This window comes from Oryza sativa, chromosome 3 (genome assembly GCF_034140825.1).
Source record: "Oryza sativa Japonica Group chromosome 3, ASM3414082v1".
Taxonomy (NCBI): Eukaryota; Viridiplantae; Streptophyta; class Magnoliopsida; order Poales; family Poaceae; genus Oryza; species Oryza sativa.
This window is the reverse complement of record NC_089037.1, coordinates 28,815,689-28,828,065: the sequence shown is the minus strand read 5'-3', so window position 1 is coordinate 28,828,065 and position 12,377 is coordinate 28,815,689. Positions and strand designations below refer to the sequence as shown.

At 44.7% G+C, this 12,377-nt stretch overlaps 1 protein-coding gene across 1 annotated transcript; it reads right to left on the bottom strand.

The window, feature by feature from the left end:
* Window positions 1–8,922: 8,922 nt before the first annotated feature.
* On the bottom strand, window positions 8,923–10,893 carry LOC4333807 (probable cytokinin riboside 5'-monophosphate phosphoribohydrolase LOG4). Its single transcript, NM_001418501.1, has 6 exons — window positions 10,737–10,893; window positions 10,397–10,494; window positions 10,269–10,299; window positions 10,006–10,105; window positions 9,744–9,814; window positions 8,923–9,478 (listed from the first exon to the last, which is right to left on the bottom strand). Exons 1-6 carry the CDS (start codon window positions 10,878–10,880, stop codon window positions 9,230–9,232), a joined length of 693 nt encoding a protein of 230 aa, NP_001405430.1. The 5' UTR covers window positions 10,881–10,893; the 3' UTR covers window positions 8,923–9,229.
* Between the last annotated feature and the right edge of the window lie 1,484 nt (window positions 10,894–12,377).

Genomic DNA, 12,377 nt, shown 5'->3' with positions numbered 1-12,377 from the left:
AGGGTCAAAACCACCGGAGGATCTAAAGTGAACGGTTTTGTTAGTTGAGAGATGTCCGGTATCTGGTTTTGCAGTTGGGGGACGATTTTGTAACTCGATGACAAGTTGAGGGACCTTCGGTATACTTTTTCCTTTAGGAAATTCAAGTAGGGCCAGCATATGTGGGCTGGCCACTACCTGCCTGATCAGGTGGGCGGTAACACTAGCTGCACAACGCTGCTCTTCTCTCTATCTTCCCCCCCCCCCTCCTGTTTCTCTATTTTGCTTTCACAGATTCATCAGGATAAAGGAGTAATACAGTACTCGGTATATGATTTTAAAACTGAGTGAAGTACTTAAATGAATCGATTAATCTGTAATATATAAATTAACTTTGCTCATGATTGCTTGAGTAGTTGTTGTCGGAAAAATGTTTTAAGTATTCTGGTAGTGATGAGTACGTCACTTTATCAGATACGCTCATAATTTCACACGTTACAATGATAATTTCAAGTTTAAGTCCAGTTCAGCCTCCGGAGACAGCACTGACTTCAAATGGACCTAGCGTCTTCATGCCAACTCCGATTTGGGTGATCTTGGACTTCGTGGAAAGCTTATCTCGCTACCTTTCAAACGCATCTGGTCTCGTGTCCAAATTCATCTCGAGTCAACGGGAATCGCCAAAATAAGACAGTGCTGTTGCTGAAACCGAACTTGGGCCTTAGCCTTGTAATAGACTAGGCCCATCTCGGAAGTGTCTCCCTCCACCTCCACGAATTAGCACTTAACCCTAACTTTATTTTCCTCTATAAATAGCTTTGTACATTCTCAAAAACATTTGGGTTTTGTTTAGTTGAATTTTGCCAAGTGCCATTCACCTTGTATTTAGTCCTCGCTCGATTAGTCGGCGACTATTGATTCAGAGCCTCCAATAGTTGGTGTGTTGATTTGCCGGGTCGATTAGATCTACCACTTCAATCGCAACTATTTCTTTGTGCTTAATCACCTATTCGCAATATTTAGATTGCATCTTATCTTGTTCTTGTAGTGTTCTCTCGTTTGCATTGCAGGGATCATCAACCGCGCGTCACGGTTGGTACGACATCGTTTGTGGTGTAGCGATTGCACGGCGTTCTGGACTTGTTCTGGTTGGTAGCCACGTCGCAAACGTCACACTCGATCAAAGCGAGGGTTATCCCCTCACCAGAAGATTGGGCCACGAGAGAGAGCATCATCAGTTGGTATCAGAGCTTCAGTAGTCTGGTGAGGATTTTAGTTTTGTAATTTTTTTCCCATCATTCACTATACAGCCGCACCACTTTTTCCTTTACCAAACATTAGTTTTGAGCCTTGCAATTTTCATTCAATTTTGCTTTATTGAGTTTTGGTCCACTGTCGTATCAAGATCTGGTCTTAGCCCTAGTTTCATCTTGGTTTGGGTTTGCATCTGGTTGTCTCATCGGTTAGTTTTGTTGCGGTCATCTCGGTTGTGTTTGTAGAGTTTGAGAAAAGAAAAAAAAAGTATCCGAGTTTCCTATTTAAGTCAAAGATTGACCTCCAATTTTATTGCGCATGCATATGCATGTGTAATGGTGTAATTTCCATCCACGACTTGCTGATTCCTTGCGCATGCAGATCGCGGGCCACTTTAATTTTCCGTGAAAATTTCCTGTGTGCGCATGCAGCCTAGCAGGTTCCGTTGAGTTAGTTGGTATCGGTAATCTTTTTTTTTACCCAGTTTTTTTTTTCGTCTGTTAGCCACTGTTTGATAAAGAAAAAGAGAGATAAAAAAAAAGAAAAAGCCAGCGTGGTGCAAAAACAGAAAAAAAAGGCCGCACCAAAAAAAATAGAAAAGAAAGAAAAAAATCAAAAAAAAAGAGAAAAATATCAGAAAAAGAAAACAGTGTGGCATTTTCTTTGGTTTTTTTTTTGAGAGAGTTGTGTGATAAAATCAGTTGTTTCTAGTCCGAGTGTTAAGCATTTGTTTGCTTGAGCTAGGATTGAGTCTAGGCAAGGCCAGCAACGTTGACCAGTACTTTGGACTATTATTCAATTTCACAAATCTGTTTGATTTTTTCTATTCCTTGTGATATAGTTAAACCTACCAAGATCCACATATTACTAACCTTTACAGGTCCGGCCTTGCAATCGCTCCACTCATCAAGCATGTCATTGTGCCACGAACCAGCCACGGTGATTGACCTGTTTTGCATTCTTTGAGGATATTATAATAATTTGGTATATGCTTAAGTGTTGAGTGCCTTCAAAAGCTCCACATATCTATAGATTGTTAGGAACTGACACTTTCTTGTGAGTTTCTTTTGCTTGATAACGATGTCAGGTACAAGTTCCGACGAACCAACACTGGAGAATCTAGCGCATAAACTGAAGGGCATGGAAAATTGGTATGAAGAGTTGATGCGTAATAGTAAATCATACAAGGAAAGCACAGATAAACATTTAAAAACCTTAAGTGAAAGCCTGGTAAAAGTAGTGGATCAAATTGAGAAAATGAATCAATCCCATAAACAATTAACTGAAAACATTCAGAATATGAATATTGGACATGAAAATATTGTGTGACGCATTGGTTTACTTGAGGCTGCAGGTGAAGAAGGTGCAGGTGCCACTGCTCATCGACACCAAAGATATGACGATGAAGACGAAGAGCAATCTGTTGCTGATGATGAGGAGGAAGACGAGAGTGTTGGAAATAAAAGACAATGTCGAGTTAGGGACAAAGATGATCCTTTATCTAAGGTAAAATTTACTATGCCTTCTTTTAATGGTAAGTTTGAGCCTTCTGTTTATCTAGATTGGAAGTTAGCTGTTGAGCAAAAATTCTCTTGCTATGATTTTCCTGATAATAAGAAAGTTAAAGCTGCCAGTAGTGAATTTACCTCCTTTGCATCTCTATGGTGGAATGATATATGTGGTAGAGGACTTAGACCTAGAACATGGGATGATATGAAACGTACAATGAGGTCTAGATTTGTTCCTTCTTACTATGCTCGTGACATGTTAAATAAACTACAACTTTTAAGACAAGGTCCCAATTCTGTAGAAACATACTATCAAGAGATGATGTTTGCTTTGTCACGCTGTGATTTGCAAGAAACTGAGGATGCTAGAATTTCTAGGTTCTATGGAGGTCTTAATAGAGAGATTCGGGATATTCTTGAATATAAATAATACAATACCATGAATAGATTATTCCATTTTGCTTGCAAAGCTGAAAGAGAAGTGCAGGGACGCAACAAGCATAGGAGTTCTTTTGCAGGTGCTACTTCTACATGACAGTCAATACCACGTCAATCTACTACTGCCGTTCGTCCAGCTTCTTCCACACCACCTACCTCCACGCCATCCCATGCTCAAGAAACAAGCAAAAATGCTTCAGTTGAGACTCCAGCCAAGAGTGAAACTTCAGTAGTTTCCACTAGACGTACCTGTGATACTACATGTCATAGGTGCCATGGCATTGGACACATTGCACGTGACTGTCCAAATCGGCGAGCTCTATTTGTGAATGTTGATGGTGAGTATACTTCTGCTAGTGATTGTGATGATGAATATGCTTTAGCTGCCACTGACCACGCATGAGGACAAGATAATGATGACATCGAGGAAGTCCATTTGCATCCAGAGTCGCTAGATCAGTATCCTAGCCTAATTGTCAAGCTAGCACTTAGTGCTAAAGAGAAGTGTGAAGAGCAAAACCAACGTCACAATTTGTTCCAAAGCAAAGTTCTTGTGAAAGGCCATACCGTCAAAATGATTATTGATAGCGGGAGTTGCAACAATTTAGCAAGTGAAGAGATGGTCAAGAAGCTTGGCTTGACTACCCATCCACATCCACATCCCTATCATATTCAGTGGTTTAATACATGTGGTAAGATGAAGGTAACCCGCTTGGTTAAAATACCTTTTTCTATAGGCTCCTACCATGATCAAATTGAATGTGATGTTGTGCATATGCAAGCTTGTTCTGTTATTTTGGGGCGACCATGGCAATATGATAGAGAAGTTGTTTCTTATGGTAGGACTAATACATATAAATTTATGTTCGATGGTAAAAGAGTTGTTTTGCATTCTATGACTCCAGCCGCTGCTTTCAAAGATGATCTTGCAAGACTTGAATGTGAAAAGAAAGCGAAAAGTGAAAATCAGATTATTGCTAAACATCCTGCTTCAACTAGTAAAATAGAACCAAGTACCACAAAGAATGAAATTAAGTTGAAGGGTGCTTTGTTGGCTTCTAAATATAATATATGTGCACTAGATGAGCTAGATTCTTGTTGCTATGCTCTATTTTGCAAAGATCCTATACTCACATTGGCTACTGCTCCTAGTACTTTATATTCTTTGCCACCCGTTGTTACTAACCTTTTGCAGTAATATGAGGATGTTTTTCACGATGAGACACCTCCAAGGATGGCCACTGGACGAGAGAGTGCACACAATCAAGAAAACGGGATTGAGTCGAGGACGACTCCAATTCAAGAAGGGGAGGATGATGAGGATATCACTTTGTCGGATACGCTCATAACTTCACACGTTCCAATGATAATTCCAAGTCCAAGTCCAGTTCGGCATCCGGAGACAGCACTGACTTCAAACGGACCTAGCGCCTTCATGCCAACTCCGATTTGGGTGATCTTAGACTTCATGGAAAGCTTATCTCGCTACCTTTCAAACGCATCCGGTCTCGTGTCCAAATTCATCTCGAGTCAATGGGAATCGCCAAAATAAGACAATGTTGTTGCTAAAACCGAACTTGGGCCTTGGGCCTTATAATAGACTAGGCCCATCTCGAAAGTGTCTCCCTCCACCTCCAAACTTAACCCTAGCTTTATTTCCCTCTATAAATAGCTTTGTACATCCTCAAAAACATTTGGGTTTTGTTTAGTTGAATTTTGCCAAGTGCCATTCACCTTGTCTTTAGTCCTCGCTCGATTAGTTGGCGACTATTGATTCAGAGCCCGCAATAGTTGGTGTGTTGATTTGTCGGGTCTATTAGATCTACCACTTCAATCGCAACTATTTCTTTGTGCTTAATCACCTATTCGCAATATTTAGATTGCATCTTATCTTGTTCTTGCAGTGTTCTCTCGTTTGCATTGCAGGGATCATCAACCGCGCGTCACGGTTGGTACGACATTGTTTGTGGTGTAGCGATTGCCCGGCATCCTGGACTTCATTTGGTTGGTAGCCACGTCGCAAACGTCACACTCGATCAAAATGAGAGTTATCCCCTCACCAGAAGATTGGGCCACGAGAGAGAGCATCATCAGGTAGTTAAATGATACTTATTATTAAAAGGTTGGAGAGTAAATTTTGAAAGATGTAATATGAATGATCCGCTACAGTGTCAAGAAATATAGCGGGGAATCTTTGGATGACCCTCCATATGAAATGAAGATATGGAGGCTTGCATTTGGATATTCCGAAGGATCACATTGCTCCACTAAATTTGGGTGCGTCAATGCCATCTCTTCCCTCAATTCACCCCACCCCTTAAAAAAGAGACGGACTATATTTACGACGCCACTTCCATATAAACATTCAAAATCAATTTTACACTGTAAAATTATATCCATTTATATTATAATTACACTGTATAAGATTTAAAACTTACATTATAGTTACACTATTAAGTTCGTTATAACTTTTCTAATACACACTATGTAAAAAAATCATGATTAAAAGTAATTGATTAACTACTTAAAAGAGGAGATATAAGAGATATAAACATACTTAAAAAAGCACCACCTTGCTATGAAAATGCAAGTAATTAAATGCAAGCACTTAGTCATAATGACTAACTGCTTCTCTGTAACTAAGTGTAAATGCAAGTTGGATATAGAAGAACCTAAATCTTGATGCAAGATTACATAAGAAAAATCGAAAGATAGGAGCCAAAAATCTGTTGCAAGTGAAATAGTGAATTCGAATATTTATATTTTGGAATGGATGAAGTACATGCTATGTTCCGTTGAACCCAAAATGCCCTCCAACAATTTCGACGAAATTTGCTGCAACCTCGACTTCAGTTTCTAGTTCCTCTTCGTTTGGGCAGCAATGCTCCATAGACAAACCTCTCTTCTATCATCTCCATCCTGCTCAAACCTTCCCACCTTGTGATCCAGAAAGTTTTTGATGATATGTTCTACCTTGACCAACACCCCCCTCTCAATGTTTTTCTGTCAACATGAAGTCAAAACTTCACATTCATTTCATACTCAGTACATTCATTCAACTAAAAAAATTGTATTTTTGAATCGCCATGCATTCCCCCATGTACTCCATAAGGCTATTCACAATATAGTGAGGTGGCGTTTGTCCTCAGTGCACTACATTTAACCATTCACATGCGTTTGGCACATGTTTGTGTCCCTAGTGATTGAGTTGCTCGTCCCTGTTAAGACCTAGTGTCCTCGTAAGGGAGAAGCAAAAAGGCGGCATGGAAAACAAAAGGCAAGAAAGAGGGGTAGAAAGCAGGAGAGAAAGGGGAAGGCATCGATGACCCGGAAGTGTCATTGACAACGAGGCTAGCTGCTGCCATGAAGCTACATGTCCATTGCCTAGTGTGGCCGGCTCGTCGTTGATCTCGCCGGCCGAAGTCGCCTTTAGTAGGAAGGGGCCTCGATGACTAGATCTATATATGAAGAAGTTCCTAGACCCAATGGGGATACAGTGCACTATGGAGGTGTGTGGCTCTACTTTTTTTGTTACGTAAAGATTGTGAGCCTGGTTTGGTGTGCCATGCGCTGTGAGTGCCATAAAAGCAGCAGATAATCATATCAGACATTGGGGAGGGCGCAATGTGGTGATGGAGAAGGGTGCAATGTGCATCGGTAAACCATATCATGTACTCTCTCCCTCCATCCCAAAATAAACAAACTTCTAGAGTTTATTTTTTTTCTAAAATAGATCAACATCTACATTTTTATTTACCATTGGTCCACAAATCAAAACATTTTATCCCTCATCACCTACGCACCCACTAATATACCTTTACTACTAATTATAGAGATATTTTGGTCTTTTATCTCCCTCCTTAACTCTATCTCGGAAATCTAGGATTGGAGTATTTTTGGGATGGACGGAGTACACGGTTTCTCTTGCAGTAAACGGCATCGCAGATTAAGGCTGAGTGAACACACAACATCACATCAGGGTTCACCAAACCGTTTTGGATTAGATTATCATCACCCTACGGTAAGGCAGTTATCGCGGGGATTACTGTTGTTTAAAAACTGAGGATGTTATCGTACGGGGTAACTGTGTGATAACTGCATGGTTTTGCATACCGTGCGTCACATACATAGGCCTATCCAACTCGGAGCAATCGTCGTACGTTACAGGGACATCGATCTCACCTTTGCAGATGTAGGGGGCCAGCAGAGGAATTAAATTCCCCGGTTTCCTCTCAATCGTTACAGACTCGTGACGTGAATGGTTTCAGTTCACCTTTACTACTCGCGCCCGTACGTACTTGCCCAGTACACATTGTGGTACCACCCAAAAAAAAAAAAAGAAGCTTTGCTTGCCCTCTCCTCGTCCGTCCCGACTCCCCGTGCCGCAAATAATCGGGACGCCAACATGGGACGAACAGGACACCGCACCACCTCGGTTGCAGTCGCAGCCAGCCTTGCAGGCTTGCAGCCGCAGCGCCGTCGAGTCGAGACTTGACGACGATGTGAGAACCAAATAGCACCCTGGCCTAGTCGCCTCGCCTCGCGTTGCCAATCGCGTCGCCTGCAGCCAGCGCAGCGGCCGGCAGGGCATCTCCAACAAGTGCGCGTACGGCTTGGCCGGCTGGGCCAAAAGGCAAAAGCCCAAAGGGGTCGCAACTCGCAAAGGCGCACGCACGCGCTGCACAGTGCGCGCGCAGAAGCAGACCTCAGAGTCGGACATGGGAGGAAAAAAAAGAAAGGGCAACAGCGCCTCGTCCTCGCTATACGCTCCCGTAGTATAGACAATAATTGGGACAACGGCCACCCCTGCGCGCGCTGTGGGCTGCGCTAGCTGCGGCTGGGACACGGCCACGGCCAGGGGCCAGCTAGCACAGCACAGCGCGCGACGAGACGACGACGACGCAACGGGCGGGCGATGATGGGGCGAGCCAGCCGAGCGCCCGAGCCGGCCCCCGCGCGGGCGCGGTGCGAGCGGGCAAAACGACACACGCAGGCCAGCGGGTGGCGCGGGCCGGGGAGGGGAAGCAGGCAGAGAGGCAGGCAGTGGGCGGCAGGCGGCAGCGCGTACCACAGGCGGGGCAGGCGTGCAGGCCGCGTGGTTATAATAAATTGTGTGTGGGGGGCACACGCGCCGCGCGCGGCAACGGGAGAAGCTAGAGCGCGCCCACCCCACTTGCCGATCGAGCGGGCGTCGCGGCATGCATGCAGGTACGTACGTAGTACGTGAGGTGAGAGTGCGTACCACCGGCCACCGGGCGTCGCGGAAGATCCAATGGGCGCGGCGGTGGGCCTGCGCCCGTCGCCTCCCGCCGCTTTGCTCGCCTCCTTTATGGCAAAGCGTTTTTACCTTACCTGCGTGCAGTGATATGCTTCCACTGCTAGCTACTGCCAAGCCAGCTGTGAATGTGATGGATACCTGGATGGAGTATAGTGTCATGTGCTACCTATGGTTCTTCTTGAGGTCTTGGAATGTTTAAAGTAGTTTACAATCCACATTTTTAATCTAAAATTTTAACAAGCCATAAAACATCCTTTTGTCTAGTAATCCAGCTTTCTAATGAACAAGAGTCCTCACTACTGCTTTGTGTTTTCGGCCACGAGCCCACAAAGGAGACCACTGGATCGGCATCAAACGCGGGAGAGAGAGAGAACCTTTTGCTCTACATGCATTATTCATGCAATTAGCACATGATATAAGATTGCATACGGTCTAGTGCTGCTGCTCATTACATGCCAATTCAAGTTGTAGAGAAACATAAAGTTGTAAACTTGATTTACATATGCTTACGAGTGCTTATACCGAGCATACATATATAGAAGCTTGTCGTGCTACATTTTAAGCACGGCATGCATATTGCTCGCCAAGAGGTTAGCAAATGAAATGAAATAAAGCCTGGTTCCAGTTCGGCAGGTCCGATATTACATCAACACTTAGAATCGAATTAAACACACTTCGATGATTCGATCCAACGAAAAGCAACAAAGGATCGATCCGGAGGAAATTGAGTCACACTTAGAACGACGGCCGGCCAATGCTCACACGGCTATAGCTAGCTTCTTTTCCTCTTCAAGCCAGCCGCCGCGGCCGTGGCCTCGCCGTCGACCTGATCCCCGTCGCCGCCCTCAACCGCCGCCGCTGCCGCTGCCGCCGCCTCCGTCAGCTTGGTCAGTAGTTCGCCGGCGTTGTCGGCGAGGACGAAGATGTTCCGCGCCGCGGCGTCGATGAACCCTTCCTCGACGCCCTTGTCGAACAGCGAGAGTAAGTTGTTGTAGTAGCCGTCCACATTGAGCAGCCCCACCTAACGAAAACAACACCAACAATATTTATATATGTTTGTTACTACTACTAGTTTATTCATTGGGAGATCATGTCGAAAATGATTAGGCCATGAAGCATGACGGCCTAGCTATAAGCTAAGCTAAGCTAAGCGCTATCCATCAATCTAGCTAGCTAATCCCTATCCACCGGCCAAGGACAATAAGATTATAGAATGCAAATGGCAGTTAAATACGACAAACTAAGTTAAGCTAATAGTATTAAGCTACTGGAGTAGCTTTTAGTACCGGTTTGTTGTGGATCCCCAGCTGCGCCCACGCTATGATCTCCAACAGTTCTTCGATTGTCCCGTAACCACCTGCGCATCACGCGGCAATTAAGTTGTTAATTAAGCTAAGATCACTCCTAGGCCCTACTAGCTAACTACTATTAGCCAATTAATTCTCGTTTGTGTTTGCATCAGTGTCATTGTGTCAATGTGTGTGTGTGTGTGAGAGAGAGAGAGAGAGAGAGGGGGGGGGGGGGTTGACAAGTCGGCTAACAGCTCACCTGGCAGGGCGATGAAAGCGTCGGCGTGTTTCGCCATTTCTGACTTGCGCTCATGCATGTCCCTGACCACTTTCGCCTCTCCCAACGTCTCCCCTGACACCTAGGAAAGGCTTGCACAAAATCATAGTAGTACCACCAAGGTAAAATAAACACGTTCCATATGTATGCGTGTGTGCAGTAAAAGATCTTTTAGGAAGTGATAGACAATAGACCAATCGTATACTGGCTACTCCAGCTCCACACAAGAGATTCGCTTGTTATACCTCTTCAGGTAGGAGAGCACTAGGGATGACCCTGCATGCATTTACAGATGCATCGACGTGATCAGCAGATGGATCGATCAGCAGGCACAGTTAAGTCAGTGACTGTGTATGTGCGTCGTCGTGCGTACCCGAGGACGTGGCGGCCGCCGTCGTGGACGGTCTTGGAGACGAGGCCCATCAGGCCGCCGCTGCCGCCGCCGTAGACCAGATCGAGCTCCCTCTCGACCTGCGTGGATCAATGGAGGCCTTCGTGGGTGAGGCTAGGAGAGGGTAAAGACCGAGAGCGAAAGGGAGGGGGAATAAGCTTGGGGGCGTCGTCAGAGCTAGACAGTGTAGAACTATACCCAAGTGAGCAGGACACATCTTCTCCATGGACAATGGCATTGGAAGCTGAAGCTTTTGGATGGATGGCTAGCTAGTAGCTAGCTAATACTATCGATTAATTGCTCAAGACGCGACGAGACTCACCAGCTGCTTTCCGAGGTCGAGAGCGGCAGCGCTGAAGGACGGCCGGTTTCCCCGCCTGCTGCCGCAGAAGACGCAGATCGTCCGCACCGGTCCCCGGCCCCCGCGGCTGCCGCTCTCCACAACCTTGTCGTGGTTAGCATCCATGTGTGTGTAATGGGGAGGACGGAGCGAGAGAGAGAGAGAGAGAGGATGCAGGGGCTTGTGTAAGACTTTTCCCGGCTCTTCCCTGTGAAGACCTATTTATCCACACTCCAGCAAGCACTCCACACAAGAGTACAAGACGTTTGCTTAATTTGCATGCTATGTAAACTTAGCTCGCAATTGATTATCTAGTTGCTAGTTAAATGATGCTCTGGGCCCTGGCCCTCTCGATATCGTTTTGATTTCTAGCTGCAGAAACCATATACTATACGGTTATTGGTTTAGTCATATCACATGCATGTTTTACGTACATATGCAGAGACGAAGTGGTAATTGACTATATATACGGTACAGTGGAGGTATGTGCACGTAAGCATATCTGAAACAAATTCCCATCAAAATTCAGAAGCCAGTCAGACAGATTATAACTACTCCCTCCGTACCATTTTAAGTGCAGTCATAGTTTTTCGTATCCAACTTTGACCTTCCGTCTTATTTATTTTTTTAAAAAAAACAAAATAAAAGCATAAGTCACAAGTAAAGTACTATTCATATTTTATCATCTCATAACAACAAAAATACTAATTATATAATTTTTTCAAATAAAACGGACGATCAAAGTTGGACGCGAAAACTTACTTATGGTTACACTTAAAATGGGATGGAGGGAGTATCACATATCCTAAAAATCTAACCAAAGGTTCGTGTCTCCCTGTGTCCTCCAACACATTTGCCCATCAGCCCACCAGGCCAGGTGCCATCTTCTTTTGTCTATGTCACCAGATCAGTATGCCTGGATGCAGTGGCGGAGCTAGGAAATTTTTTAAGCTCAGACAAATTTAAATATATCTAGTATTTGCTATAATATTTTCAACTTTAATCCTTTCAAAACAATAAAAGTTCAATGGTGTATTTGACGGCGAGCCCGGACGGCTGCCCGTGCAAGCCGAGCGGTGGCTCTGCCCGTGCTTGGATGCAGGGGCGGATCCAACGTGGGTGCAGGGGGGACTCAAGTCCCCCCTACACCCACAAGACCCATGGATACTCCCCGGAGCACCCCTTTCGATTTTTTCACCATGAATGATAAAGTAAAGGTTCCTAAATGGCTGGAGATTGAAGATACTGTGGTCTGTGTAACTGAGCCCCCCAATTTTTTGTTCCTGGATCTGCCCCTGCCTAGATGTAACCATAATAGCTCGTTCGGCTTGTGATTGGCTCCACTCAATTCTTCAAGAAATGTTAACGAGCTGAGTCAAAGATTTTAGTTTGTTAGCTATCTTACTGAGATGCTCGCGAGCCGAACGAGCCAAAAGAAATATCAGGCCAACAGACCGAGAGTCTAAGGGTCTATTTGGGGGAGCTTTTAGTTGCTGTAGCTTCTACCAGAATCAGAAGCTCCTCCAAATAGACTAGCTTTTGGTCCAGATTCTAAAGAGTTGTAGTTGTAGAATCCAGAAAATGAACAAGCCAGAAGCCAGATTCTCAGAAGCTGGCTACCAA

Bases quoted from the DNA above. Each gene is read 5' to 3' on its own strand.
- LOC4333807 (NM_001418501.1), bottom strand. From the start codon at position 10,880: ATGGATGCTAACCACGACAAGGTTGTGGAGAGCGGCAGCCGCGGGGGC. The intron at 10,300-10,396 runs GTACGCACGACG...AAATGCATGCAG, and splicing joins GGCGGCCGCCACGTCCTCGG to GGTCATCCCTAGTGCTCTCC. The intron at 10,106-10,268 runs GTATAACAAGCG...AGCCTTTCCTAG, and splicing joins GTGCTCTCCTACCTGAAGAG to GTGTCAGGGGAGACGTTGGG.